We start from the raw sequence: 26,725 nt of genomic DNA on the forward strand, positions 1-26,725 counted from the left end.
TCATTTAACTGTGTTGAAATTCTTTCCTTTTTTTTTTGCAATTTACTTGATGTAGATAGGTAATGGGCAGATAGATAGATACTGAGCTTTTTCTTTTAATATAGAAACTAAGGGATATTAAAAAAAGCTATGCTATCTCTGTCACTCTCCACCTGGAACTTGACCTCACCATTATATTTCTCAATATCTGAGTAGTTAAGCTTTTTTTGTTTATATTCAAACTTATAGTTTTAATTTTGTTTTAGTCTGATAATATAGTACATAAAACCCCTACCATTTGGAATTTTTAAGTAGTGTCTCTGCATAATGTACACTGTCTGCTTTTCTAAATGCACTATGGATTTAGGAAAAGATTTGGTTTCCTATTTTATATGCTCCTGATTCTGTCTGCTGTTTTCTAACAGATCTTTTTGAAAGTTCAATCTGTAGTTGCTGTCTCTACTTCCTCACATTACTTGTTCACCTTGTGTTCTCTGTTTAAATGAACATTCCCACCCCTTCATTGAAAGTGCATTTGTTTGTTACCCATGTGCGAGGTTGATGTCAAATTTAATATTAATAGTCATATTCCCATCTTCATCTTACTCAACCAACAAAACCAACCAGGACCTTCTTCTTGCAACATTCCTTTTCCTTGACATCCTTGACACAATTCTCTCCTGAGTTCCTCCTACTTAATTGTTCAGTTTTTTGTTAGTTCTAATAATGGGATGGCCCTAAACTTCCTTTTAGTTTTAAATGACTCATATCCAATCTTTTCCAGGCCGTCTCACCTTTCACTCCAAATTACGTGCCCATCAACTTGTTTTTGTCTGCAAGGCTGTTACCCTTGTACAAGCTACTGTCATAGCTAGAAAAAATCCAATGTCCTTCTTGTTAATGTCCCTGCTTTTCTTTATCATCTCTTCCTCACCCAGCAGCCAGAATATTTTTCTTGAGAGTAAGATCATGTTATTATATGACTCAGCTATTATAAAACATTCCAAACTCTTTATCATGCCAAGGACCTAGGTGAATTAACCCCAACTTGTCACACTGTACTCATTTTTAAGTATTCTTTCTGTAGCTCACAATACTGCAGCTGTTGCGACTTCAGTTTCTTAAACATCTCTAGCCTAAGCATGCTGTTCTCTAAGCCTCGAAATCTCTTCTAACAGATCTTTGTGTGGCTTTACCATTCTTATTTTTGTATGTCAGCTTACATATGGCTTCAGTAAGGCTGGCTGTAACTGCCTGATCTAAACTAGCTGTGTAGCCTTCTGCTTTATCATATCACCTTATTTTTCTTTGGAACATTTGTCATTATTGAAAATTATGATATCCACTTATGAGTCTACCTGGTTATTTTCTGTCTCGTGCTATTGGGATGCAAATTCCAAGAGACAAGGGACTTTGTCTTATTTACAAGGTTGTCACCAGCTCCTAGAACAGAGCTTGTTTAAGCAGTATTTCTTTGAACTTTTCTTCATGATTTGAGCGACTGAATAAATTAGTTTTTTGTCTGCTTGTTCAGATCAGTTATGAAAGAGACATACATATTAAAATTTTACTATTTAATTATGTTACCTAATTCTCCTTGAAGTCCGACCTTCTGTTTTCACTTATTTGGTCTGTATTTTGGTGCATATAGGTTTATTATTTTTATGAATTATTTGTTCCTTGTATGTTTTATTAGACCAGGTTTTGATTTTGAATTTCACTTTGCTATTTATATTATCCTTCATGGCTTTGTTGTTGTTGTTTTTAAGAGCCAATTTTTTTTTTTTTTTACTCACAGTCCTTTATATTTTGGCTATAGATGTGTCCCTGTTGTGGATATGCTGTCTATAGAAAACATAAAGTAAATTATGCCTTTTAACATGATATGGAAATCTCTTTCTTTTGATGAGGATTCAGTCTGTTCACGTTTAATGCAACTGCTTCTATACTTCATCTTATTCTTTAATTTTTAAACTTATGTATTATTTATTTTGTTTCTTTTTTCTCTATATTTGCTAATTTATTCAAGTCTTTATTCAAGCTCTTTTTCTTGATATTTAGATATTTCTCAATACTGTCTAATTTTACCTTCCTAATCCAATTTATTTTAAACCAATTTCATTTATTAGGATTTCAAAATAATTATCCTTTAGAAGAGTATCCAGTTAGTTCTCAATTGCTGTATTCTGAGTCATCTTCTATGGTTTTAAGTTATTGTTGACAGTATTATTTGATAAGCTCTGTTGTAAGATACTCTCATGGACAGTACCTAGGGAGATGATTCATCTGTATCATTTCCATTTTAAAAGATGTTTGTTCTTAAATTTTTTTTAATGTTTTCACCTAGAACCAATCTCTTACAGCAATTATCTTTCCTCAGTCTCTGTGTAAATGCTTTGTAATTCTTCAAATGCTTAGAAGCATTTTGGAAATGAATGCTATTATATTTAAGCGTTCATGTATATACAAAAATTTAACTATCTTCTCGACTGGCTATAATTCTTTGTTTTATACAAGAAACAATATTTCTTATTTTAGAATGCCATTTCAGTTCCTTGCCCTGAAAACTGGTACAATTGTGAAATTCATTTCCTTTGTTTTCCTTCACTCGTGGATTATATCCCCGTCTGCATTTTGTTTAATGTCTGAAAATGGTTTCTCTGTATATTTTGTATAGTTTTTAGTTTTTTAAGATGAGAGAAATCTCATCTTTGTTAGTCTATTTTCACTGGAAGTGGAAATTGTACTACATATTTTTGAAAGATTTTCATAAAAGATTATTAAAGGAGAAGGAGATTTCAAGAACTTAATTGTTCACCTCCAGCTACCTGGAAAAATTCACTAATGTTGACCAGCTCCTTTATACATGATATAAAAGCATGATACTTGTTATATTATGCCTACTATATACCAGTTATTATGGTAATAATTTTATTTCTATTAATTAAATTAGTCTTTCCTCTAACACAGTGAAATAGATGCTTTTATTATTACTGTTCACACATGGGACAAAAATAGATTAAATAGATTTCCAGAATATTTATACCTAATAAGTGAGAAATTGGATTTTCATATCAAGTATTCTCTATTCAGATGCTGCATTGTTGACTAGTACAATGTATAATAATTCTTCTTCAAAAAATGTTTTACAATATGATCTCTATAATGTTAACAAAAGTGGAGAACAACTTTAGATTATTGACTTCTCTTCTGAAATCATTAACATGAAAATATAAACTTTTGATATATTTTATTCTTTCAGGGGTTTATAACAAAATAATTGCAGCTTCATTAGACAATACTACACAAGAAAAACCAGTTCCCTCTGTTTCCTTCGTAGAGTTGAAATTAAGTTTTCTATCTCATAAGCAGTTATCAATTGTGTTGATAAAAAAATATCATCATTATTAGGTGTGCATTTGCATGTTTTAGTTAGGCATATTTCATAGGATTTCAAGTGACAGTCTCAGCATATATTAATGAAGTAATTTTATAATAGTTTTCTTAAAGCATTTAGTGTTATAGCCAGTATAAAGGTTGTCTTCAGTTGTTGGATATATGAGGTGTTGTCAATGAAATTTTGGTTCTAGCACATATGATTTATAATATGGTAACCCAAATCTCTTGATGATTTAAAAATATTTTATTTACAAATGCCATGAAATGTCACAACTTTGAAGAAGAACAAAGATTCAGTAAGTTTCAAACTTCCTTTTATTTTGATTTTTCAGATTGCATTCTCACAACACAACACAATCATGGATCTTGTGCAGTTTTTTGTCACCTTTTTCAGGTAATTTGCTTTTATTGACTTTGGATGTGTTAAATCTGTATTCTGATGTCCTGTCAATCTGTTAGGTAATATCAGTTCTTTAACCTTGAATATGATACAGTGTGTCTTGTATAGTTTTATGTACTTTAATATATACCACAGAGCCAAAGAAACATATTTGACGTGTACTATTGCAGGATTATTTTGCTGTACTACTATTTAATAGCTAGTTAATTTAGTGGAAAGAAGATGATAACCCTGTATTCTACTGTCACATAAGTGATTAAAGCATTTTCATCATATTGATTAGGTACGTTTCCTAGCATTAAAATCAATTTCTTGGATTTCTTAGGTTATTATTGTATGTATTTAGCAATGTGATAAAATCAATAGGGAATGTGAAAAATGATGTATTTTTTGCCCTCAAAGAGCATGTAATCTGGAAGTACTAAATTTGACCTAGAATATACCATAATTTCCTAGAACTTTAGTTATTTGAGATGTTAACAGTAGGTTCACTAAAAAGGGTTCCATAATTAAGTATGTTTGGAAAATACTATGTATACTAAAATTAAATAGGTCTCTTTTGGTTTGTTTTTAACTGACTTCCTCAGCTTTTTTTTTCTCACAGTTTTTAATGTGTTAACTTGCAGTGTATTGTTCTAAAAGAGACGATAGAGTTTGTAGCATTTCTCAAAACCTAGAAGTTCTTTTCATAGAACTTTTATATTCATTTCCATGGGATGTAAATAAACAATGGGTCAGGAAAAGCTGAGTTTCAGTGATAGAATATCTGAGACATGGCATCTAGTTGGGTGGGATGGGGTGGGTGGGGAGGGAAGTATCGAGGGAGGGGACATATGTATACATGTAGATGATTCACTGCATTGTACAGCAGGGACTAACGTAACATTATAAAGCAGTTATACTCCAATAAAATAAAAAGACCTAGTTGGTCAATACAGTACTTAAAAACAAAAAAAAGAAAGAATATTATCTTTATTAACATGATTATGATGTGTACAGCTTATACTGGTCCACAGGGTGCCTTTGTGTGAATTAGACAATTGTGTCTCCTCCTTCTGGTAGACAAAGCCCCACATCACACCACAAAGATGCAGATGATTTTGACCTTCACTCATCTAATTGTCTGGGCTGCTTTGTACAGTAAAGAGCCTGTTAAACTCAGTCCTTGACACACATGATATGCCCCGTACTTCCTCTGCACCTAAGCAAGTGATAAGTACTGGTTATCTTATCAAGATACCATTCAATACTTGAATTCCTAATCCCTTATCTATAAAGTGTTGGTTAGTAAATAATTTCAAGATTTGTGGGCTATAAGGTGTCTGTGGTGCTAAAGCAGCCTGAGTCAGTTTGGAAACAAATGGAAGTGACTATGTTCCAATAAACCTTTACTAGAGTATAAATAGCTGGTAGCCTGGATTCTGGGCTTCCCAGTTTGGTGCTAGTGGTAAACAACCTTCCTGCCAATGCAGGAGACATGAGACCTGGGTTCCATCCCTGGGTGGGGGAGATCCCCTGGAGGAGGTCATGGCTACCCACTCCACTATTCTTGCCTGGAGGATCCCATGGACACAGGAGCCTGGTGGACACTACTAAAGTGACTTCGCGTGCACGCAGGCTGAATTCTGCCTGTGGACACAATTTGCCCAACCACTGATCTAACTTATGCCTGAATGCCTTTAATGGCAGGAAACAGAACATCTCTTGTGATAGCATTTTCTATCTTCAGATAATTAGTTGTTCTTTATAATTGAGATGAAATCTGCCTCCCTGTGATAGCTTTTCTAATTTACCCATATGGGCCCATACATAGCAAGTCTAATTCCCTCATCTCCATTATGGCCTTCCAGTTTTCTAAACTCTTTTCTCCAATTCACACATTATCTGCTCAAGTATTTGCTTCTTGTCAGAATCCTTGCCATGTTAGTCACTTTGCTCTGAAAACAATCAGGTTTGTCTGTCCCTTGAAAACATTAATTTCCAAAATTTAATGCTGAAAACATATTTCTTACTAACATTGCAAAGTTATTCATATTTAAATTTGTCCCTTAAAGATGAAATTTGAAGAAACGTCTTAAATATATTTAAACATTTTCTGATTTTATACTTGTGAATATTAAGGGATATTAAAACTTAATGATGTTACAATGTTTTTGAAAAGTGTTAAAAGTTATCATCAAATGAGCTTTATTTAATGCATAAGAATAAAAGTTTTTGACAGGATAATGTAGACGTTAATATACTGAAAACTTTATTTTGTATAAAAATTCACAAAGCTGAATTTATAAATTATTTAAATGTTTAGGGTTTTATTTTAAGCTTTTGAATTTGTGTGCGTGTTTAAGTTCAATAGCTCTTTTATTAAGTAAAATAAAGCAAGTGTTAATGTGTACCATGTCTTAGAGATGATCCTATTTATTATGTCGGCATCATAGACAAAGTAATATACTCTAGTTATTGTGTGAGATAAAATGTATTTGATAGGTTTTTTATCATTTAAATTTTTTCAGTAGTGAAATGCAAATTAGATGATTTTAAAATTGTCTCATTGTTAAGGAAAATCATGGACAGAATACTTTTAAGTTTATTTTTATATTAAGTAGACTTACTGTTAAATTTTGAAGAGAGTTTTAGACAGTTCAGCATTTATGGACATCCTTCAATCAGGTCACTATTACTGCTATTGCTGTCTCTGTATTACTGAAGTAGTATAGATGAAGTGTCAGCTTTTCTTTTAGCCAAGGTTTAAAGGAGGCCAGTGTCAGATTTTTACTTTTATATTGGGAATAGTTCTGGTGGTAAACATAATTCAGTCAGTACTGGTTAGATCATTTATAGTCATAGCCTGTCTCTGATCTTAGCTTTCTGCGCCATCTAAACATCTAAACCTAGTACCTCTAAATCTCAGTCCTTTTAGGTTTTTAATTTGTATTGGAGTATAGCCAGTTAACAATGTTGTGATAGTTTCAGGTGAGCAGCAAAGGTATTCAGACATATATAAACACACACATATACATATGTCCTTTATCATAATAGAATTAAAAGGTGTTGTTAGAGTCTATAGTGTACAATAATATATAATAGTGAGTAATTAAAAAATTGAAAGAAATCATCTAAGAAATAAAGACTTTTCTGGTATGTAAAATGGAAAAGCAAGTCTGTGTGAATCTGAAAAGTCTGAATTTTTAAAGAAGTTCAGCCTGGTAAATTAAATGGAGATATAGCAAAGACCCTATACCATTTAGATTTTTAATGGTGGTTCTAATTTTCACTGTCCTACAAGAATTACATAATGTTTTTGATTTACTATCTTGACCAAATGGAAGGTGTTTTCAGAGGTTGCCACTTGGTGTTTCCTACTGTGATCGATCTTACCTCACAGGCCAGAGACTGCAATGTAGGGCTTTACTCCAACCACTTTGTACATAAATTCTAATTATACACTTGAAAAGTAAGGAAATTATCACTTGTTGTTGTTCAGTCACTAAGTTGTGTCTGACTCTTTGTGACCCCATGAACTGCAGCCAGGCTTCTCTGTCCATCACTATCTCCCTGAGTTTGCTCAAGCCCTTATCCATTGAGTCAGTGATGCCATCCAACCATCTCATCCTCTGTTGCCCCCTCCTCTTGCCCTCAATTTTTCCCAGCATCAGGGTCTTTTCCAATGAGTCAGTCAGTTCTCCACGTCAGATGGCCAAAGTATTGGATCTTCAACATCAGCATCAGTTCTTCCAGTGAATATTCAGGGTTGATTTCCTTTAGGATTGACTGGTTTGATCTCTTTGCAGTCCAAGGGACTCTGAAGAGTCTTCTCCAGCACCACAGTTCAAAAGCATCAATTCTTCAGCATTCAGCCTTCTTTATGGTCCAACTCTCACATCCGTACATGACTACTGGAAAAGCCATAGCTTTGACTATATGGACATGTGTCAGCAAAGTGATATCTCTGCTTTTTAATACACTGTTTAGGTTTGTCATAGCTATTCTTCCAAGGAGCAAGCATCTTTTAATTTCCTGGCTGCAGTTACCATCCACATTGATTTTGGAGCCCAAGAAAATGAAATCTGACACTGTTTCTACATCTTCCCCATCAGTTTGCCATGATGTGATAAGACCGGATGCCATTATCACAGGGTGGATGTATAGACACAGTTTCCCCAGTATGAGCCAGGATTTAGCCAGAATTTGTTATTTGGACCCTGGAGACACCCCAGCTCTTAACAAGGGGCCGTGGTGGTGTTCTAGTCATTGGCTATCTGTGTCATCGCTCACCCTGTGTCTTATAGTGATGAAAATATCTATTAATTTGTCTTGCACTGAGTATATACCCACAAATATACTTGTGTATATACCCAAGTAAACACAAATCTCTTTATAAAGTAGTCATACACATGTTCCTTTGGGAATCATTTTATACACTTTCTAAGATGTTTCAAGACAACCTTTCTTCTGTTAACTCAGCTACCTGTTCAGTCAGTAGATTCTGGATTTGTAGATGAACTCATCTTGGAGCTGAGCAGAGGATCACAATCATCTCTTGGGTCGACAACCCTCCGCCTTTACTCCTCCATTCCTACTTTAAGTAAGTTAAGTAGCACCATTGCTAGCTGCCCACCTATTTTGCCCCTTGTATAGATACCATCCGTTATAGTCATCCCACAGCTCTTTGTTGGGCAGCACCCTTGTCTGCTTCTCTAGGCTTGTTGGTCGTTATCCTAATTGTGACCGCTGGATTCTGACAGTTAAACACTGACCCTTGGTCTTTTTTACTTTGGGACTCCATCACTTAACACCTCGCTCTGTCACTGCCTCTCCTGTTGTCAGCTTTGATCTTCAGAAGAAAGCCACCACTGAACTTCTTAGTGTGCTTTCATCAGCAGATTCCTCATGGCCTCGGTGAATGATGCGTCCCATGGAAAGTAATCTTCTGGTAGTTCTTCTGACCTTTCATAATGCGGTCTTTCTGGTACATTTCTTCCTGTCAGCTTCTTTATCCTCTTTCTCTTCTATCTTCTCAGGGAACTCGGGCATTTCCATTTCACTTTGCATTGGCCATTGCTTTATCCAGACTTCTAAGAGTCACTTCTTCATCAACTTTGCACCAACCCCTGGAGTCTTCCATGGGGTATTGCATTTCCTGGTCCTGAGACTGTGCACCAAAATTCATGAATTCTTGCTGATCCAGGCTTACTTACATTCCATCCCCCATGATCAGATACCACTGATTTTTAATTCCTGTTATACTCCCCTGGCTGTTGCTATTACCTGCTAGCCAATTCTTGCAACTCTTCCAAGTATATAATCTCCTTCCTTTCTTATCCCGCCAAGATGCATTATGCTGTCATTAAACCCTAGTTATCAGTCTGGCAACCAGGAGAGGAGACATTGACAGCTTGTTGAGGGAACGACCCTATTGTTCCTATAGTTGTAGAACTGACTTCCTCAAAAACATCTGTCTAGATATTTCTTTTTAGATATTCCTATCCCATATTTCAGGAGCTCCAGTTTTCCCAACCACGGCCATTGCCTTTACATAAGAGGGCTGCTCTAGCTGAGCAGTCTATCATCTCTGGAACTCTGCATCTTTCACCCTTGGATCATTAGTCTGTTGCTCATTCATATTGCTCTTCCACTGTCAGGGATGAGGGTCTGAATTAAAGATATAAAACAGACCCTCTGGCTCTTATATTTAGCCTGTAATATTTGTTAATGGCCTACAGTCTCTCATTAGCCCTTTGCAGGGTTAATGGAAACATTCAGTAATTATCCAACCCTACTATCTTTTGAAAACACTCTTCTCAAATTATCACTGGTGAAATCTTTCGCAGTTGAAGTCTTCTTCCAGGGATGAATCAAGCAACATGGATGGTTTCGTTTAGCCTGCCAAGTAGTGAGTGAGCCAAATACAAATCTCCATTTACCTCTTGATATCTTAGACCATGAGTCTTTAGAGAAGTGGAGACCAGAATGGCATTAGCCATGCAGTAAATGTATTAGGGGGAACTCTTGTGACAGAAAGATCAGTGGAGAAACTGAGAAATCTTTTAGACCACAGTGCCAATCTGACATTCGTGAAGCAGAGCAGGAAGAAAGGAAAGTTGAATGAAAGAGCCTAATTACAGTGCAGTGTGATTTAGATTACATTGCAGTTTGAAAGTCTGACAAGGTCAATGGTGAGTCCTCAAGTCAAAATGCATGTACAGACGAGTTACTCATCTCTCAGGATCAGGCCTTCCTTGCTGTTACTGCCACGTGGCCTCTGTGATTACTTTCTGTCTCTATGATCTTTACTAATCTAGTTATCTGGTGTAAGTAATATCATATAATATTTGTCCTTCTGTAACTGGCTTGTTTCACTTAGCATAATGTTCTCAAGGCTCGTTCATGTTGTGATATATGTAAGAATTTCCCTTCTTTTAAGGCTGAATTATATTCCATTGTATGTATTATATATACCACATTTTGATTATCCATTCACCTGCTGATGGACACTTGAGTTGCTTCCCTGTGTTAGCTGTAGTGAATAATACTTCTGTGAACATGAATGTACAAGTATGTATTCAAGATCTTGATTCAGTTCTTTTGGGTATATTCCTAGAAGTGAAATTGCTGGGTCATATGGTAATTCTATTTTTAATTTTTTGAAGAGCCTCTATACTGTTTAATTGTACCATCCGCATTCTCTCCAGCAGTGCCCATGGATTCCAATTTTTCCCTATTCTTACCAAACACGTGCAATTTTCATTCTTTCCCTTCCTTTCTTCCTTCTTTTTGATAGTAGCCATCCCAGTGGGTGCAACTTGGTATCTCTTTGTGGTTTGGATTTGCATTTCTTTAATGATTAATGCTGATAAGAACTTTCTCATCTGCTTATTTGCCATTCATATGTCTTTTTTTGGTCTATTCTTTTGCCCATTTTTTAGTCTGGAGAAGGAAATGGCAACCCACTCCAGTGTTCTTGCCTGGAGAATCCCAGGGACGGGGGAGCCTGATGGTGGGCTGCCGTCTATGGGGTCGCACAGAGTCGGACACGACTGAAGCGACTTAGCAGCAGCAGCATGCCAGTATCACACTGTCTTGATTACTGTAGGTTTGTAGTAAATTTTGAAATCTGGAAGTGTGGATCCTCCATCTTCGTTCTTTTTCAAGATTTGCTTGGGCTACTTGGGTCCTAAAATTCAATGGATATGGGTATCCAGATAATTATGTGAGCTTTTCCCCTTTTTGCTAATATGGTGCTTTTGCTAATATTTATTTGCTAATATTGATGCTTTTTATATATTAGACCATCCTTGCATTTCAGGAATAAATCCTTCTTGATCACCGTTTATAATTCTTTTAATATTAATAATTTCCCTTTTTCTGCATCATTGTTCATAAAGAACATTAGTAATTTTCTTGTGTCTTTGTCTGACTTTGGTATCAGGATAATGCCGGTCATGTAGAATGAGTTAGGAATTGTTTCCTTTTCTTTAATGTCTGGAACAATTTGAGGATTGGTATTAGTTCTTTTTGAAATGTTTGGTGGAATTCATCAGTGAGGCCATCAGGCCTCAGGCTTTTCTTTGACAGGAGATTTTTGATTACTGATTCAGTCTCTTTACTAGTCATAGTTCTAGACATTCAGTCAGTTTTTTCATGATTCAAACTTGGTAGCTTTTGTGTTTTCCTAACATCACAAATTCCTAAATTGTCCGTTTCATCTAGGTTACACAATTTGTTGGTGTGCATTTGTTCATAGTACACTCTAATAAATCCTTTTTATCATTATAGAATGAATAGTTTTATCTATTCTATATTTATTTTTAATTTATTTTTAGTAAGTTGAATCTTCTTGCCTTTTTATTTGCCTTAGTAAATCTGGCCAAAAGTTTGTCAGTTTCATTTTTCTCTTTGAAGAACCAATTGCTGGTTATGTTGATTTTTCTCTATTATTTTGCATGTCATTTATCTCTGTTTTAATCTTTATTGTCTCCTTCCTTTTGCTAACTTTGGATTTAGTTCTTTTTCTCATTCCTTAAGTTTAAAGTTAGGTTGTTGATTTGAGAGCTTTCTTGTTTTTCCATGGGAACATTTATAGTTAAACATTTCTTCCTTAGCACTGCTTTCACTGAATCCCATCAGTTTTAATATGTTCTGTTTTCATTTTCATTTGTCCCTAAGTAGTTTCTGATTTCCCTTGTGACTTCTTCTATGAGCTGTTGGTTGTTCAAGAGTCTGGTGTTTCATTTCCCCAAATTTGTGAATTTTCCAGGTTTTTTTCTGTTAATTTATTTCTAGCTTTATTTTGCTGTGGTTGAAGGAGATACTTTTCATGATAGCTGTTATTTTTAATTTATTGAGACAATATGTGATCTAAAATATGGTATAGCCTGGACAATATCTCAGGTGCATTTGAAAAGAATGTGTATCCTGTTGTTGGGAATGTGTTTTATATATGTCTGTTAACTAGTTGGTTTATTGTGTTGTTCTAATTCTCTGTTTCCTTTCTTCTGTTTACCTGATGTTCCTATCCTTTATTTACAGAGGAGTTTGAATTGTTCTTCTAACAATTTTGTTTTCACTTTGTCTCTAGTGAAATTTCTGTCTTAATTTATATCTTGTTTTGTGTAAACTTAGTATCATTCTGTTAGAATTTCCCTCTTAAATCTATTTTCATTACTTTCAGCATTTTTTATCTTATTATATTTTAAATGTTTCTTGTACACCACAAATATCTGGACATTGTTTATTCTGTTTTAATAATCTGAAAAATCTCTGACTTTTAAAGTGACAGGCTTAATGAATTTCTATTTATTGTGATTATTGATGTAGTTTCGTTTTTTCTTCGTCTTTTCACTTTTTAAAATTCTTTCTCAAGTCATCTTTCTTTCTTCTCCCCTGCTTTCTAAGAAATTGAATGTCCTGTTAATATCCTTAACTTTTTTTCCTTTTATCAGTTTAGGAATTATGCATTTTATATTTTTTCTTTAATGACTTCCCTTAAATGTTAACATATATATTTTTTCTAACCAGCATTGATGTGAATCGGTGTCTTTTTTCCTACTCCTAAATCATATAGGAACACTAGAAAATTTGGAACTTCCAATTTTACATACAGTTGTCTAATTTTCAATTCATCTTCTAATTTCTGACGTTGATTTATGTTTTAAAATAGCCATATTGAGATATTTAAAGTGACACTCGTGCATTTAATTGTACAATTCAGTGGCTCTGCAGCCGTCTTCCTAGTAATTTTAGAACATTTTCATCACCCCCCAAACAAACTGCATACACGTTAGTAGTCGTTTCCCATCCCTCTTAGACATCCTAAGTTTTAAACAGCCGCTGATCTAGTTCCTGTCTATAGATTAGCCTGTTCTGAAGATTGTCATATAAATGGAATCATACAGGATGTGTTCTTTTGTGGCTGGCTGCCATCACTTCTGACAGTGTGTACAAGATTTGTCCATGATGTTGTGTGTGTCAGTGCATCATTGCTTTTTATTGCTAAATAATATTCCGTTGTATGGATAAGACACATTTCATTTCTCCATTTTTGGTTGATGGGCATTTGAATGTTTACCTCTTTTTGGTTCTTGTGAATTATGCCACTATGAACATTTGTGTTCAAGTTTTTGTGTGGCGATATGTTTTGTTTCTCCCGAGTATGTACCTGGGAGGGGCAATAATATGGTAACTCTGGATTTAGCATTGTGAGAAACTGGCAAACTATTTTCCAAATGAGTTGCACCATTTTACATTCTCACCAGGAATGTATGATGGTTCCAGTTTCACCATATTCTCAGTAACACTTCTTTTTTTTCTCTCTGTTTTTTTGGTTATAGCCATCTTAGTGTGTATAAAGTGCCAAAAGACATGGTGATACTATTTTGGAGGATCCAGAAAGGAAAGGTTTGGGAATATAAAGAATAGAAAAAGAAAGAAAAACTAGGAGTTAAGCAATTAAAAACAAGAATAATCAAAGATGACCTTATGGAAGTAAGAATGTGAGTGGGAAGACCAATTTAAAATTAATACAGTGATCAAGATTTAGGAAAATGAAGCAGTCACGTTGTCCATGAAGATATTTCAAAAGACAAAAAGGAGGGATGTAACAGGGGGAGAGGTAAACCTAAGTTATTAGTGTCAAAAAGGCACAGCACCCAGGGGTATGTGGTGTAAAGATTCCTTTTTTTTTTTTTTTTTTTTTAAATGCTATAAGAACAAAGAGCGCTGCTAAAATGAAAAATAGAAGTCCTCCTCTTCCAAAGTAAAATTATGATAATGGATATGTTAATGGAAATGAGGCCTGAAGATACAGATTTCTCCAAGTAGAAACCATAAACTACATCTTATTATATTGGAGGTTTCTTCAGGAATTCTTTCCCTGGCTTTGCTATAGAAGAAAACAGACATATAGGTCCCAACTGTTCTTTTAAACCAAAATATCAAATATGGCTCGAGTAAAAATGTGCCAAGTTTATTGCAACTTAGCTAAACCAGTGCTCCATGTCTGATTTTCAGTGCTGAGATTTAGAACACTATAGACTGAAACATACTTCTGTAAGAGTGATATCAGTAACATCACATTCTCACCAGAATGTTGACTAACAATTCAAAATCAACATGTCCTAAACTTTCTGTCTTGGCAAACAGCTCTTTTTTCTATTAATAGTATTTTCTAGCTCAGTTATGGGTACTGCTACTTCCCCAGTGTCAATACATTTCTCTTAATCCCATTAATAAAACCTGATTCTTCCTTCATTCTATCGATCTGTTGTATTCAAAACAACAAAAATGATTTTTAACATGAATTACGAGAATCTGTTGTTTAAAAGCTTCCCTTCACATTTATGGTTCAAACTAGACTTACAAGTTCCTCTGAAACCAGGCCTAATTATATGCCTCCTCTCATATTCTCCACAAATTTGCTATATTACAGTGTGTTTTTCTTTGGAGGTATCTGTTTTATTTCTTGTCTGTTTTGTTTTTCATTCCTTTATAAAGTCTTTTAAAATTTACGTGCAGTAAAATTCTACTTGGTGGGATACAGCCATATGAATTCTAAAATCTGTATAGTTTCTTGTAATCATCAGCTCTACCATAGACCAGTTCCAGAATGTCAAAGAATCCTTCATAGGGCTTCCTTTACACTAATGCTTTTTCTTCATCCATAAATCCTGGCACCTATTGGCTGGTACCCTGTCTCTAGACTTTTGTCTTTTCCAGAATGTCATGTTCATGGAAACATACGGTATGCTATCTCCTGAGACTGATTACTGTCCATTGGCATACTTTTTTCAAGATTTATCCAAGTTGATTTTTTTTTCACATCAGTAGTTCATTTCATTTTTTTTTCATTTATTTTTATTAGTTGGAGGCTAATTACTTTACAGTATTGTAGTGGTTTTTGCCATACATTGACATGAATCAGCCATGGATTTACATGTGTTGTTAAGTGGTATTCCACTGAATGAATAGACTCCAGTTTTGTTTATTCATCCACCCTTGGATAAATATGACTTGTTACACTTTTTGGCAACTATGAACAATGCTGCCATGGACAAGATACATAACTTGTATGGGGATTGTGCACACGTAAATTTTTGTTTCTTTAGGATAAATAGCTGGAAGTGAGATTGCTGAATCATTTGGTAAATGTATATTTATCTTTATAATAACTGCAACTATTTGTCAGAGTGACTGTATCATTTTGCCTTGCCATCAACAAAGTATGAGGGTCTCGGCTGTTTCAAATCCTCAATACTTAGTACTGTCAGAATTTTTTATTTTAGCCATTCAGATGTGGTAGTATCTTGTTAGTTGCTCAGTCTTTTTCCGACTTATTGTGACCCCATGGACTGTAGCCCGCCAGGTTCCTCTGTTCATGGGATTTCCTAGTCAAGAACACTGGAGTGGGTTGCCATGCCCTTCTCCAGGGGATCTTCCTGACCCAGGGATTGAACTCTGGTCTCCCGCATTGCAGGCACATTGTTTACCACTTGAGCCACCAGGGCAGCCTGTGGTAGGATCTTATCATTTTAATCTGCGTGTCTCTAGTGGCTGACATTGAATATCTTTAAAAGACTGGTCTTTCCTTTTGAAATGCCTTTGCAACTCTGTCAAAAATCAATTCATCATCTAGTTTTCAGTTCCAGGAAACACTCCATAACCATACATCTCTCTTTATGTCCCACTGGTCTCAACTATAAAACCTGGATGATGTACTTGGGTAGTTTCATTGGACAGATCAGGGAAGAACACCAAAATTCAGTATTTTTCCCTCCAGTCTCCCCTGACTTGAGCCTCAGTGCGGTCTGAAAACTTAAACTGACTATTGTGGTCTAGACAGAAAACATCCTGGAAATATCCTCCAGTTCTTTTTTCTTTCCTTTTTCTTTTTTTAAACTTTTGTCCACATCTTGTGGGATATGGAAACTGGGAACCACCTGTTTCCCTGACCAGGGATCAAACCTGCACCCACCTGCAATGGAAGGCAGAGTCTTAACCACTGGACTGCTGCGGAAGTCCCCAAATCCTCTATTTCTGACTTATGCTGTGGAAAATGAAATTCTTAAAGCTACAAAGAGAGTAGGGGAGATCCACTCCCCAATTATCCTCTCTTTTAAAAATTTACTCATCCCAAGTCCAAGCAGCCTTGAGGCAGTGACATTAGCTGCAGCCAAAATGCCTGGGAGTGGAAAGCTGCTAGAGCAAGATCTCCAAGGGTTGTGAGTCATTTAGATAAAGTGGAACTGTGATCATGAGTCTATACAAGTGCATTGCTTTTCCCTCTTCTCTGTCCTCCCAACACAGAATGTGGCCCAGTCACAGATGTGGGTAGTTATATGCCAGAGAAAGGAAAAGTGAAGTCCAGAAAAAGTTTAGGAAATATCAGAGAGAGAAAAACCATCCACAGTTGAAGTTTATATGACAGCGGTCTCTATAGTCAAAGTTATGGTTTTTCTGGTAGTCGTGTATGGATGTGAGAGTTGGACCATAAAAAAAGCTGAGCACCCAGAAGCTGAAACTCCAATACTTTGGCCACCTGATGTGAAGAGCTGACTCATTGGAAAAGACCCTGATGCTGGGAAAGATTGAGGGCAGGAGGAGAAGGGGACGACAGAGGATGAGATGGTTGGATGGCATCACTGACTCAATGGACATGGGTTTGGGTGGACTCCGGGAGTTGGTGATGGGCAGGGAGGCCTGACGTGCTGCTGTTCATGGGGTCACAAAGAGTTGGACATGACTGAGCGACTGAACTGAACTGAACTGAAAGAATTGATGCTTTTGAATGGTGATGTAGGTGAAGACTCCTGAGAATCTCTTGAACAGCAAAAAGATCAACCAGTCAATCCTAAAGGAAACCAGTTCTGAGTATTCATTGGAAGGACTGATGCCGAAGCTGAAGCTCCAATATTTTGGCTACCTGATGTGAAAAACTGACTCATTAGAAAAGACCCTGATGATGGGAAAGATTGAGGGCAGGAGGAGAAGGGGACAGCAGAGGATGAGATGGTTGGATGGCATCACTGACTCGATAACATGAGTTTGAGCAAGGTCTAGGAGTTGGTGATGGACAGGGAAGCCTGACGTGCTGCATGCAGCCCTTGGGGTCTGTTGGAAAGAGTTGGACATGACTGAGTGACTGCACTGAACTGAACTGAAAGCTGAGCTTTTGCAATCTTCCCTGTGAGGCCCTTTTCCTAATTAGCATATCAAAAATTTTAAGAAGAGGCTAATGGTTAAAACTCTGCCCAGGCCTTAGACAGAACCCACAGGAAAGACTCAAATGGAACTGAAAAAGCTTTGGGTACATTGTAAGCACAGTCTACAGATACCTAAAATAAAATACCTCTATAATAATACCAACATCTCTATAGGATAAAATAAGACCTCAGTCCCGCTGTAAATTTGATACATCAGAGAGAGCTGTGATGGAAGTGGGCCATTTTTCAGTTTGGTTAGCAAGTCAGGGAGTGTTTGTCAATATTTATTCATATCTTCAAAAAAACTTTATTATGTATTAGATCTGTTAACTATCCATATTGAGAAAAGTAACATTTGACTTCTATCTCATACTGATAATAAAAATAAATTCCAGGAAGAAAGGGAGAACAATGAAGTATCTAGAGAGCAATATGCGAATTCTTCACATCCTTAGAAATAAACAGAACACACAAAGCACTTCAATAAAATTACAGTAAAACTAACAATTTTTGTCATCAGAAGATGTCTTTAGCATCATGCAAAATCAAGACATCCACTAGTATAAAATATTCACATCCTATATAAAGGACAAAGGCCTTATAGTCACAATGTGTAACATATAAATCAATAAAAAACAGTCTTAAAATCTCATTACCTCTCCCCCAAAATGGCAATAGACTTGAACAAGCACCTCACGAAAAAGGATATAAAAATTGCTAACAAACTATAAAAGTGCACTCCATTTAGTTTTTATCAGGGAATGCAAATTAAAACCACAATGTAAGACTGTTTACTGTACACCTGTCATAGTGGCTGGAAAGAACAAAATTTTGCTGTTAGCCACTCAGTCGTGTCCAAATCTTTGCGACCCCGTGGATTGCAGCACACCAGACTTCCCTGTCCTTCACCATCTCCTGGAGTTTGTTCACACTCATATCTGTCGAGTTGATGATGCCATCCAACCATCTCATCTGTATCGCCCCCTTCTCCTGCCTTCAGTCTTTCCCGACATCAGGGTCTTTTCCAAAGAGTCGGCTCTTTTTATCAGGTGGCCAAAGTATTGAAGCTTCAGCTTCAGCATCAGTCCTTCCAATGAATATTCAGTGTTGATTTCCTTTAGGATTGACTGGTTTGATCTCCTTTCTGACCAAGAGACTTTTAAGTGTTTTCTCCAGCACCACAGTTCAAAGGCATCAATTCTTCAGCACTCAGCCTTTTTTTATGGGCCAGCTCTCATATCCATACATGACTACTGGAAAAACCATGGCTTTGACTATATGCACCTTTGTTGACTATACAGATCAAGTGTTGGAGTGGTCATGGAACTATAAACACTTCTGGTAGTCTAGAAGTTGGTGCAGCAACTTTGAAAATAATTTGCCTATATTGTAAAGTTGAGTTTAACATCCTCTGTTGATCCAGCTATTCCATTCCATCAAAGGTCACGTTAAACAGATTTATAGTAGGGCATTTCAAATAGCTAAAACCTTGGCATAACTCAAATACCCAAATACCTAAAACTAATAGAATATGGAATAATTAAAAAGAACAGATTAGTCCTCAAAGAACAATATGGATGACATTCATCAACAAAGTATTGAACAAAAGAAGCGAGAAATAAAATACTATTTTAAGGTTACATTTGTATAAAGTTCAGAAATAGGCAGAAACAAACTGTGGTGCTAAAAATTTTTATGATAGTGACCTATGAGGAAGAGGGGATGGGTAAAGTACTGTTTATTTATTGGGCTGGTTGCTTGCATATGTGCTAAGTCGCTTCAGTCGTGTCCAACTCTTTGCAAGGCTATGGACTGTAGCCTGCCAGGCTCCTCTGTCCTTGGGATTCTCCAGGCAAGAGTACTAGAGTGAGTTGCCTTGCCATCCTCCAGGGGAACTTCCCTGCCCAGAGATAGAATCCATGTCTCTTATGTCCTCTGCATTGACAGGTGGATTCTTTTTACCACTAGCGCCACCTGGGAAGCCCCAGGTGGTGGTTACTTGGGTATATTTTCTTTGGGATAATTCATTGAGCCATAGATTGATCATTTCTCTATGTGTGCTGTGCATTAATGTTTTAGGAAAACTGTTTTAAAAACAATGTTTACTTCTTTTAAAGTATTTAGAACATTTTGTATTTGAAACTTTATCCTATCTATGGGGTTTCAAAAGGTGTGCTTTAAATAAAAGTTGAGTGTAGAAAAGAATACTTGACCTTTATAATTTTTGTGTAAGGTTGTAAGATTAAGATGTTATCCACATACATGATTTGTAATAGGAGGAGTTAACCAGAAAGGTCTTCCTTATGATACGTTGCTTGCCTTTTTAATAATTTGCCAGTGAGGCTTCAGAGCACTCTTATTTTCTGTAAAATATTTCAAGAAAGGAATGTATAGTTAACAAATGTGCTCTGTAGATTTTTAAGTCTGTTAGCAATTTTGGGGGGTTCACTTTGATATTTTTCTACAAATTTTTCATAAATGATATCTCTAGTAGATATTATGGATTCTTTCCCAACTTCATTTAATTCCTTCCACATGGCTATGTAGTGATGATTCAATTTGGGAGAAATTGATCTCCCACCAACTCCAGTAAGTTCATAGCTTTCAATTCATCAAATGATTGGGGAACAGTGGATGTGCATGATTGTGTGTGATGTAAATCTGGAACTGCTAACATTCATTTTTGTATCTAAGAGGAAAACAAGCCTGAGAATAAAGCTGATGCACAACAAAGTGTTTTAGTTCAGAAAGCAGAGAGAAATGTAGCCAAAGCCTTGACCAGAACAAACCTGCAAGTTATTCTTCTTTTTTTACTTTGAAGAGGGTCTGTTCAGGCTCCCGTAAGCAACTAACGCAGACTGAGTGACTTTAACAACAGAAATTTTATAATCTCACAGTTTTGGAGATGGGAAGTCTGAGATCTGAGTGCCAGCATAGCTGACTTCTGGTGAGAGCTTTCTTCTTGGCCTGCAGATGACTGCCTTCTTGGTGGTGTGTTCTTCTGGCATTTTTCTTGGTACGAGTGCTTGGAGAGAGAGCACAAGCTCTCTCGTGTCTTTTTCTATAAGGGCACTAATTCTGTTGTCTCAGGGCTCCACCCTTATGACTGCATTTAACCTTAGTTACTTGGGGCTTCCCAGGTGGCCCTCATGGTGAAAGTACCCACCTGCCGATGCAGGAGACATAAGAGAAGCCGGTTCAATCCCTAGGTCGGGAAGATTCCCTGGAGCAGGGCATGGCAACCCACTCCTGTATTCTTGGCTGGAGCATCCCGTTGACAAAGGAGCCTGACCAGCTACAGTCCATAGGGTCACAAAGAGTCGCACATGACTGAAGCGACTTAGCGTGCATGCATAGCCTTAGTTACGTCCAAAAGTTCTTCCTTCTAAATATAATCACATTGGGGTTTAGGGCTTCAACATACAGATTTGGGAGGAGCATTTGTAGCATTCTGCCTCTAGCCCCCTAGATCATGTTCTTTTTGCATGCAAAGTACACTTATCAGTCCCAACAACCCGCAAAATGCTTCACTCATTCCAGAATCGACACTGAAGTCTAAAGTCTCATCGAAATATCATCTAAGTAAAACGTGGGTGAGATTGGGGGGTATCATTTAACCTTGGGCAAAATTCCTCTCTAGTCATGAGTGTGTGATACCAGGCCAGTTATATTATTCCAAAATACCATGATGGGATAGGCATGGAATAAATATTCCCATTTCAACAGGGAGAAAAGTAAAGGAAGAAAGGCATGATGGGTCCCAAGTAAGTCTAAAACCTAGCAAGACTAGCTCCACCAGACCTTAAAGGTTTGAGAATAATCCTCTTTGGTTCAGTGTTCTACCTCCAGGTCCCCTGAGGTGGCAGTGTCACCCCCATAGCTCTATGGAGTGGCCCTGCTGCTCTAGCTTGACAAGGTGACCCTGATGCTGCAGCCCCTAGGCCCTTGGTGGTGGCATCCTGGGCCTGCAAAACCAGACTCCGCACTCTGAAACTGAGGAGCAACCATTCTTGTCCCCTTGGCTTGTGGTGTGACTTGGAGCCCTAAAGATCTCTGATTCACCTTTGGAGCCATTCTTCCCTTTTCTTAAAGGATAAAGCATGTTCCCAGCTGAATAGCCTTATGTTCCCATCCTACATAATCAAAGAAACCTTACCACCTTCTTTCATTCCATCTTGTTTTCTCTGTTTCCTTCAAACTCACAGTATCTCCCTTGATATTATCACTTCTCTTTTCCTGGTTTATGCTGAAATGGCTGATTAATTCCTTGAGTCACACCTATGATGTTTTTATAAAATGGCTCTTCAGCCACACTCTTAGTGTTCTTTTCAGAACAAGCTTTCACCCCTTTGTTTGCAATATGGATAGACTGAGAATTTTCAAATTCTCCAAATTCTGGTTCTCTTTTGCTTATTAATTCCTACTTCACATCATCTCTCTCCTCTTGAGTTTATCTATGAGCAATAAGGAGGACCAAAGCTACATCTTCAATACTTTGGAACCTCCTCTGCTAAATACTCAATTTTAATGCTTTCAAGTTCTACCTTCCACAGAACACTAGAACAAAGTTCAGCCAGTTCTTTGCCATTTTATGACAAAGACGGCCTTTTCTCCATTTTCCAATAACCTATTGCTTGTTTGCATCTGAAACTTTACCAGAATGGCCTTCAGTGTCCTGATGAATATCAGCATTCTGGTCTTGATTAGTTATGTGTTCTCTAAGAAATGGAAGCTTTTTTCTAGCTTTCCTATTTGTTTGTTTGGGTTTTTTTTGAGCTCACATCATACTTGGCTTTAATGTCTGTTTCTATCAATGGTCCTTTCATAGCAAACAAAGCTTTTTCCGGAATACACCTCAAAATTCCCCCCAGCTTCTACCCATTACCCACTTCCAAAGCTGTTTCTGTATTTGTAGATATTTGATCCCAAAATCTGTCTTAGTCAGCTCATGCTGCTGTAACAGACATGAGAAATCTGATATCTCAGAGTTCTGGAAGCCGGCAAGTCCCAGATCAGGTTGCCGGCATGGTTGGATTCTGATGTGGGCCACTTACTGGCTTTCAGATGGCCACTTTCTCCCTGTATGCCCCGCTGGCCTTTCCCCAGCGTGTGCCCATGGGAAGAGGGAGAGACGGGCAGGGGGCAGTCAAGGGAGAAAGTGTGGGAGTGAGAACACTCTCTAGAGTCTCTTCTTACAGGAACACAGCGTGTTGCATCTGGTTCCCTCGCTTACGACTTTATTTAACCTGATTAGCTCCTGAGTCCCCTGTCTCCAAACATAATCACTTTGGGTGTTAGGGCTTCAAAAATGTGCATTTTGGGAGAACACAGTTCAGTTCATAGGAGGCAGTGTAAAATCTGTTTAATTCCAAGACCATTTATCCCATTTTGTGTTAGTTTGTGTTACTTGTATTTGAAATCATCCTAACTGACAGTGCCTTCTAAGGTGTAGTTAACTCTAGCTTATCAACCCTCAAAAAAGTTTGTAGCAATTTATGCTGTGAACATATTGCTTCTCCAGTTCCACCCCCTAGGCTTTGCTGGGTTTTCATCTTTGTGAATATGATGATGGAAACAAGTAATTTTTTCTTAATATGCAGATGTGTTGCATTCTAAGTTGATAATTTACTTTGTGAACATTTTAGTTGGTTAAGACAAAAAATATCCTTCAAGTGTTAGGAAGGTGTTTTTAAAAGCTTTAAAATATATTTTCTGCAATAGTAGTAATTAAGAAGTAAATTAGTTTTTATAATATTATGTTTCTGTATTTCAAAACAATTCCCTAGTTTGTACATTTTTTCGGAGAAATAAAAGCATCTTTTAAAAAATGTATTTAAAACAAATTTTATGATCACTTAACCTAAATTTCTATAAAATCTTGACAATATTATCTCTTTTTGCATTTGGCTGACTAGATTACCACTAGAGAGTATTTCTTTGTCACTAAAACGCTGCTTTACAATATAACCTTACACCACACTGTGTTACTTTTCTTCAATTATTTTTAATTTTCCCTAAATGAGAGTACCTAATGACTTCTTTATTTTTTCACATTAAGAATGTTTTCCATAATGACCATTTTATGAAGGTTCAAATCAAATTATTGAAATATCTCTCCCTGAGTTCCTAGGTTTCCTTTCTTTTTTTTTTAATCCCTGTAGCTTATATATTTGCTTTTAAGAGTTTCTTTTCTTTTCTGTTTTTCCTGTTTCCATTGGGAGGATTTTTTGAAGGGTATTTAATAGTTCCCATCTTCTAGACTATTATACAGCAGACTTAAAAAAAAAAGGCAGCTCAATTACCTCCTGTACCCCCACCCCTCTCCATGATACCTGTACCAAGGAATAATCCAAGCTATTGTAAAATACAATAGAAAAAGAGATATGAAAGACAGCAGCCAAACTAATTTTTCCCTGACAAACTTGCTGCAATATCAGATTTAAGGATGTTTGATGTTGCCCATTAGGACCTTTGACCTAAGAAAATATACTAAGGAAAAGCTAATTAGAGCAGATAGACCCAGAATCTTGGTCACTTTAGGTAATAATAGTTCAGAGTTCATTTATCACTCACTTAAAAAGTTCAGCGTGCTAAAGGGAACAGGTGGAAGGGGCAGAGGGGTACATAGGGCACTGTGTCACCAGTGAAATTAGACTGACAAAAATGTTGTCATTATTCACACTTCCAGGATTGTCAGTAGGTACAGTCGCAAAAGGATGAGTGTAACATTTCAATATTGCTGTATAAGTTAAGTGTTTTCATTTATTTGTTTGCCTTTTAATAAAGTGAAAGTCCTTAATTAATTGGATTTTATTTTATGTAGATTTTTAATAAGAACTATAAGTTTTATTTGCTGTGTAGTTTAGTAGAAATAAAAAAGCTTTATAAAATATTTACTTTGCCATAAGGATAATAATGCCAAAAAAGGCATTCAGTTTGAGAAAAAATGATAAGATATTCAAATCAATTAACCAGTTTTATTCAGTTAGTAAAGGTTTAATGACAACTACTATATGCCAGGAATTGAGATATATTTTTATTGAATTTTTAATATTTATTGAAGGTTATTAGCATATTAGAAAATTTGCTTAAACTGTTTATTGATTTTACCAATTTCTCTTCAGCATAATCTCTTTTTACATTTTATTATCAACCTAGAATAAATTAACATAGAAAACGTACAGACTCCTAAAGTATATATCTCTGTTCTCAAGGAGGAAAAATCATTAAAACTGAAAAATTTTATACTGGCTTTCTGTATCATTATAAAAGTGACACTTTTTACCTGTGTCATGAAATTTACATCAGAAAGATTAAGTTCCAAATGGAGAAATAAGTCTTTACTGTCCTAAACTGAACCTTGATCATGTAACTCTTTTGGAGGGGAGGATATTGTGAATTCAGTTCAGTTCAGTTCAGTCGCTCAGTCCTGTCCAACTCTTCGCGACCCCATGAATCGCAGCACGCCAGGCCTCCCTGTCCATCACCAACGCCTGGAGCTTACTCAAACTCATGTCCATTGAGCCAGTGACACCATCCATCCATCTCATCCTCTGTCGTCCCCTTCTCCTCCTGCCTCCAATCACTCCCAGCATCAGGGTCTTTTCCAATGAGTCAACTCCTCACATCAGGTGGACAAAGGATTGGAGTTTCAGCTTCAGCATCATTCCTTACAATGAACACCCAGGACTGATCTCCTTTAGGATGGACTGGTTGGACCTCCTTGCAGTCCAAGGGACTCTCAAGAGTCTTTTCCAACACCACAGTTCAGAAGCATCAATTTTTCGGCGCTCAGCTTTCTTCACAGTCCAACCCTCACATCCACACATGACCACTGGAAAAACCATAGCCTTGACAAGATGGACCTTTGTTGGCAAAGTAATATCTCTGCTTTTTAATATGCTGTCTAGGTGGGTGAAAACTTTCTTTCCAAGGAGTAAGCTCTCTTTTAATTTCATGGCTGCAATCACCATCTGCAGTGGTTTTGGAGCCCTCAAAAATAGTCTGACACTGTTTCCACTGTCTCCCCATCTTTTTCCCATGAAGTGATGGGACCAGATGCCGTGATCTTAGTTTTCTGAATGTTGAGTTTTAAGCCAACTTTTTCATTGTCTTCTTTCACTTTCATCAAGAGGCATTTTAGTTCCTCTTCACTTTCTGCGATAAGGGTGGTGCCATCTGCATAGCTTAGGTTATTGATATCTCCCAGCAATCTTGATTCCAGCTTGTGCTTCTTCCAGCCCAGCGTTTCTCATGATGTACTCTGCATTTAAGTTAAATAAGCTGGGTGACAATATACAGCCTTGACGTACTCCTTTTCCTATTTGGAACCAGTCTGTTTTTCCATGTCCAGTTCTACCTGTTGCTTCCTGACCTGCATACAGATTTCTAAGGAAGCAGGTCAGTTGGTCTGGTATTCCCAGCTCTTTCAGAATTTTCCACAGTTTATTGTGATACACACAGTCAAAGGCTTTGGCATAGTCAATAAGGCAGAAATTACTGATTATCAAATATGAATACTTTTTATTGGTATTTAGGTTGTGTTTAATTATTAAATGTGAATGGATTTTGGTGCTTATACTGTTGCCTACTACTGCAGACGTTGTGAGAGAAATAGTTGGCAAGATGTGATGTCCAATTGAATATAAGGGATGATAAAATTGAATGTATTTTGACATTTTAGCTGGAAAATAATAGACAAGGCAACATAAAGGGGAGGACTTGCAATTTAAGACTTTGGTAACTTTGGCAATTTATGTAAACACTTCATGACCTCAACTTTGTCATCTTTAGAATGAATATATATCATGTGTGATTGTGGTAATGAAAGAATTAATGCATGTGAAACACGGCATGCAGTGCTTGGTACATATTACTCAGTAGATATTAGTTCCTTTTACTATGAATGTTATTCTTGAGTTCAGTTTGTATATGGCAGATTTATCTCTTATGTTAAAATTCTTATATGGTGGGACTTAAATTCAAATTAAATGGATCCTTAGATTATATGTAAATGATCAAGTCTCAGTACCATATTTCAGCAGTTTCATGTTAACCTAGAAATAACATGGGACGTATAACTTCTGTGCCAGCAATTCAGACTAGAACATGGTTTCAACACTATTGGCAAGTTGGGCTGGGGAAAATCTTTGTGATTGGGTGGTGGACTGGCCTCTCTATTGTAGCATATTTCCCAGCATCCACTTGTTTCCACCAAGTGTTGATAACCAAAAAGGTCTCCAGCCACTGCCAA

The 26,725-nt window shown here is 36.6% G+C and overlaps 1 protein-coding gene across 1 annotated transcript in view; it reads left to right on the forward strand.

Annotated features, from left to right (window-relative positions):
• Positions 1 to 26,725, forward strand: part of ATRNL1 (attractin like 1) — a 751,710-nt gene that overhangs the window by 301,733 nt on the left and 423,252 nt on the right. Inside the window, exon 25 of the mRNA XM_070470251.1 lies at positions 3,711 to 3,772. Within this exon, the coding sequence (XP_070326352.1) occupies positions 3,711 to 3,772 (62 nt within the window). The remainder of the gene's footprint in view (positions 1 to 3,710; positions 3,773 to 26,725) is intronic.

Source organism: Odocoileus virginianus, chromosome 7 (assembly GCF_023699985.2).
Source record: "Odocoileus virginianus isolate 20LAN1187 ecotype Illinois chromosome 7, Ovbor_1.2, whole genome shotgun sequence".
Lineage (NCBI taxonomy): Eukaryota > Metazoa > Chordata > Mammalia > Artiodactyla > Cervidae > Odocoileus > Odocoileus virginianus.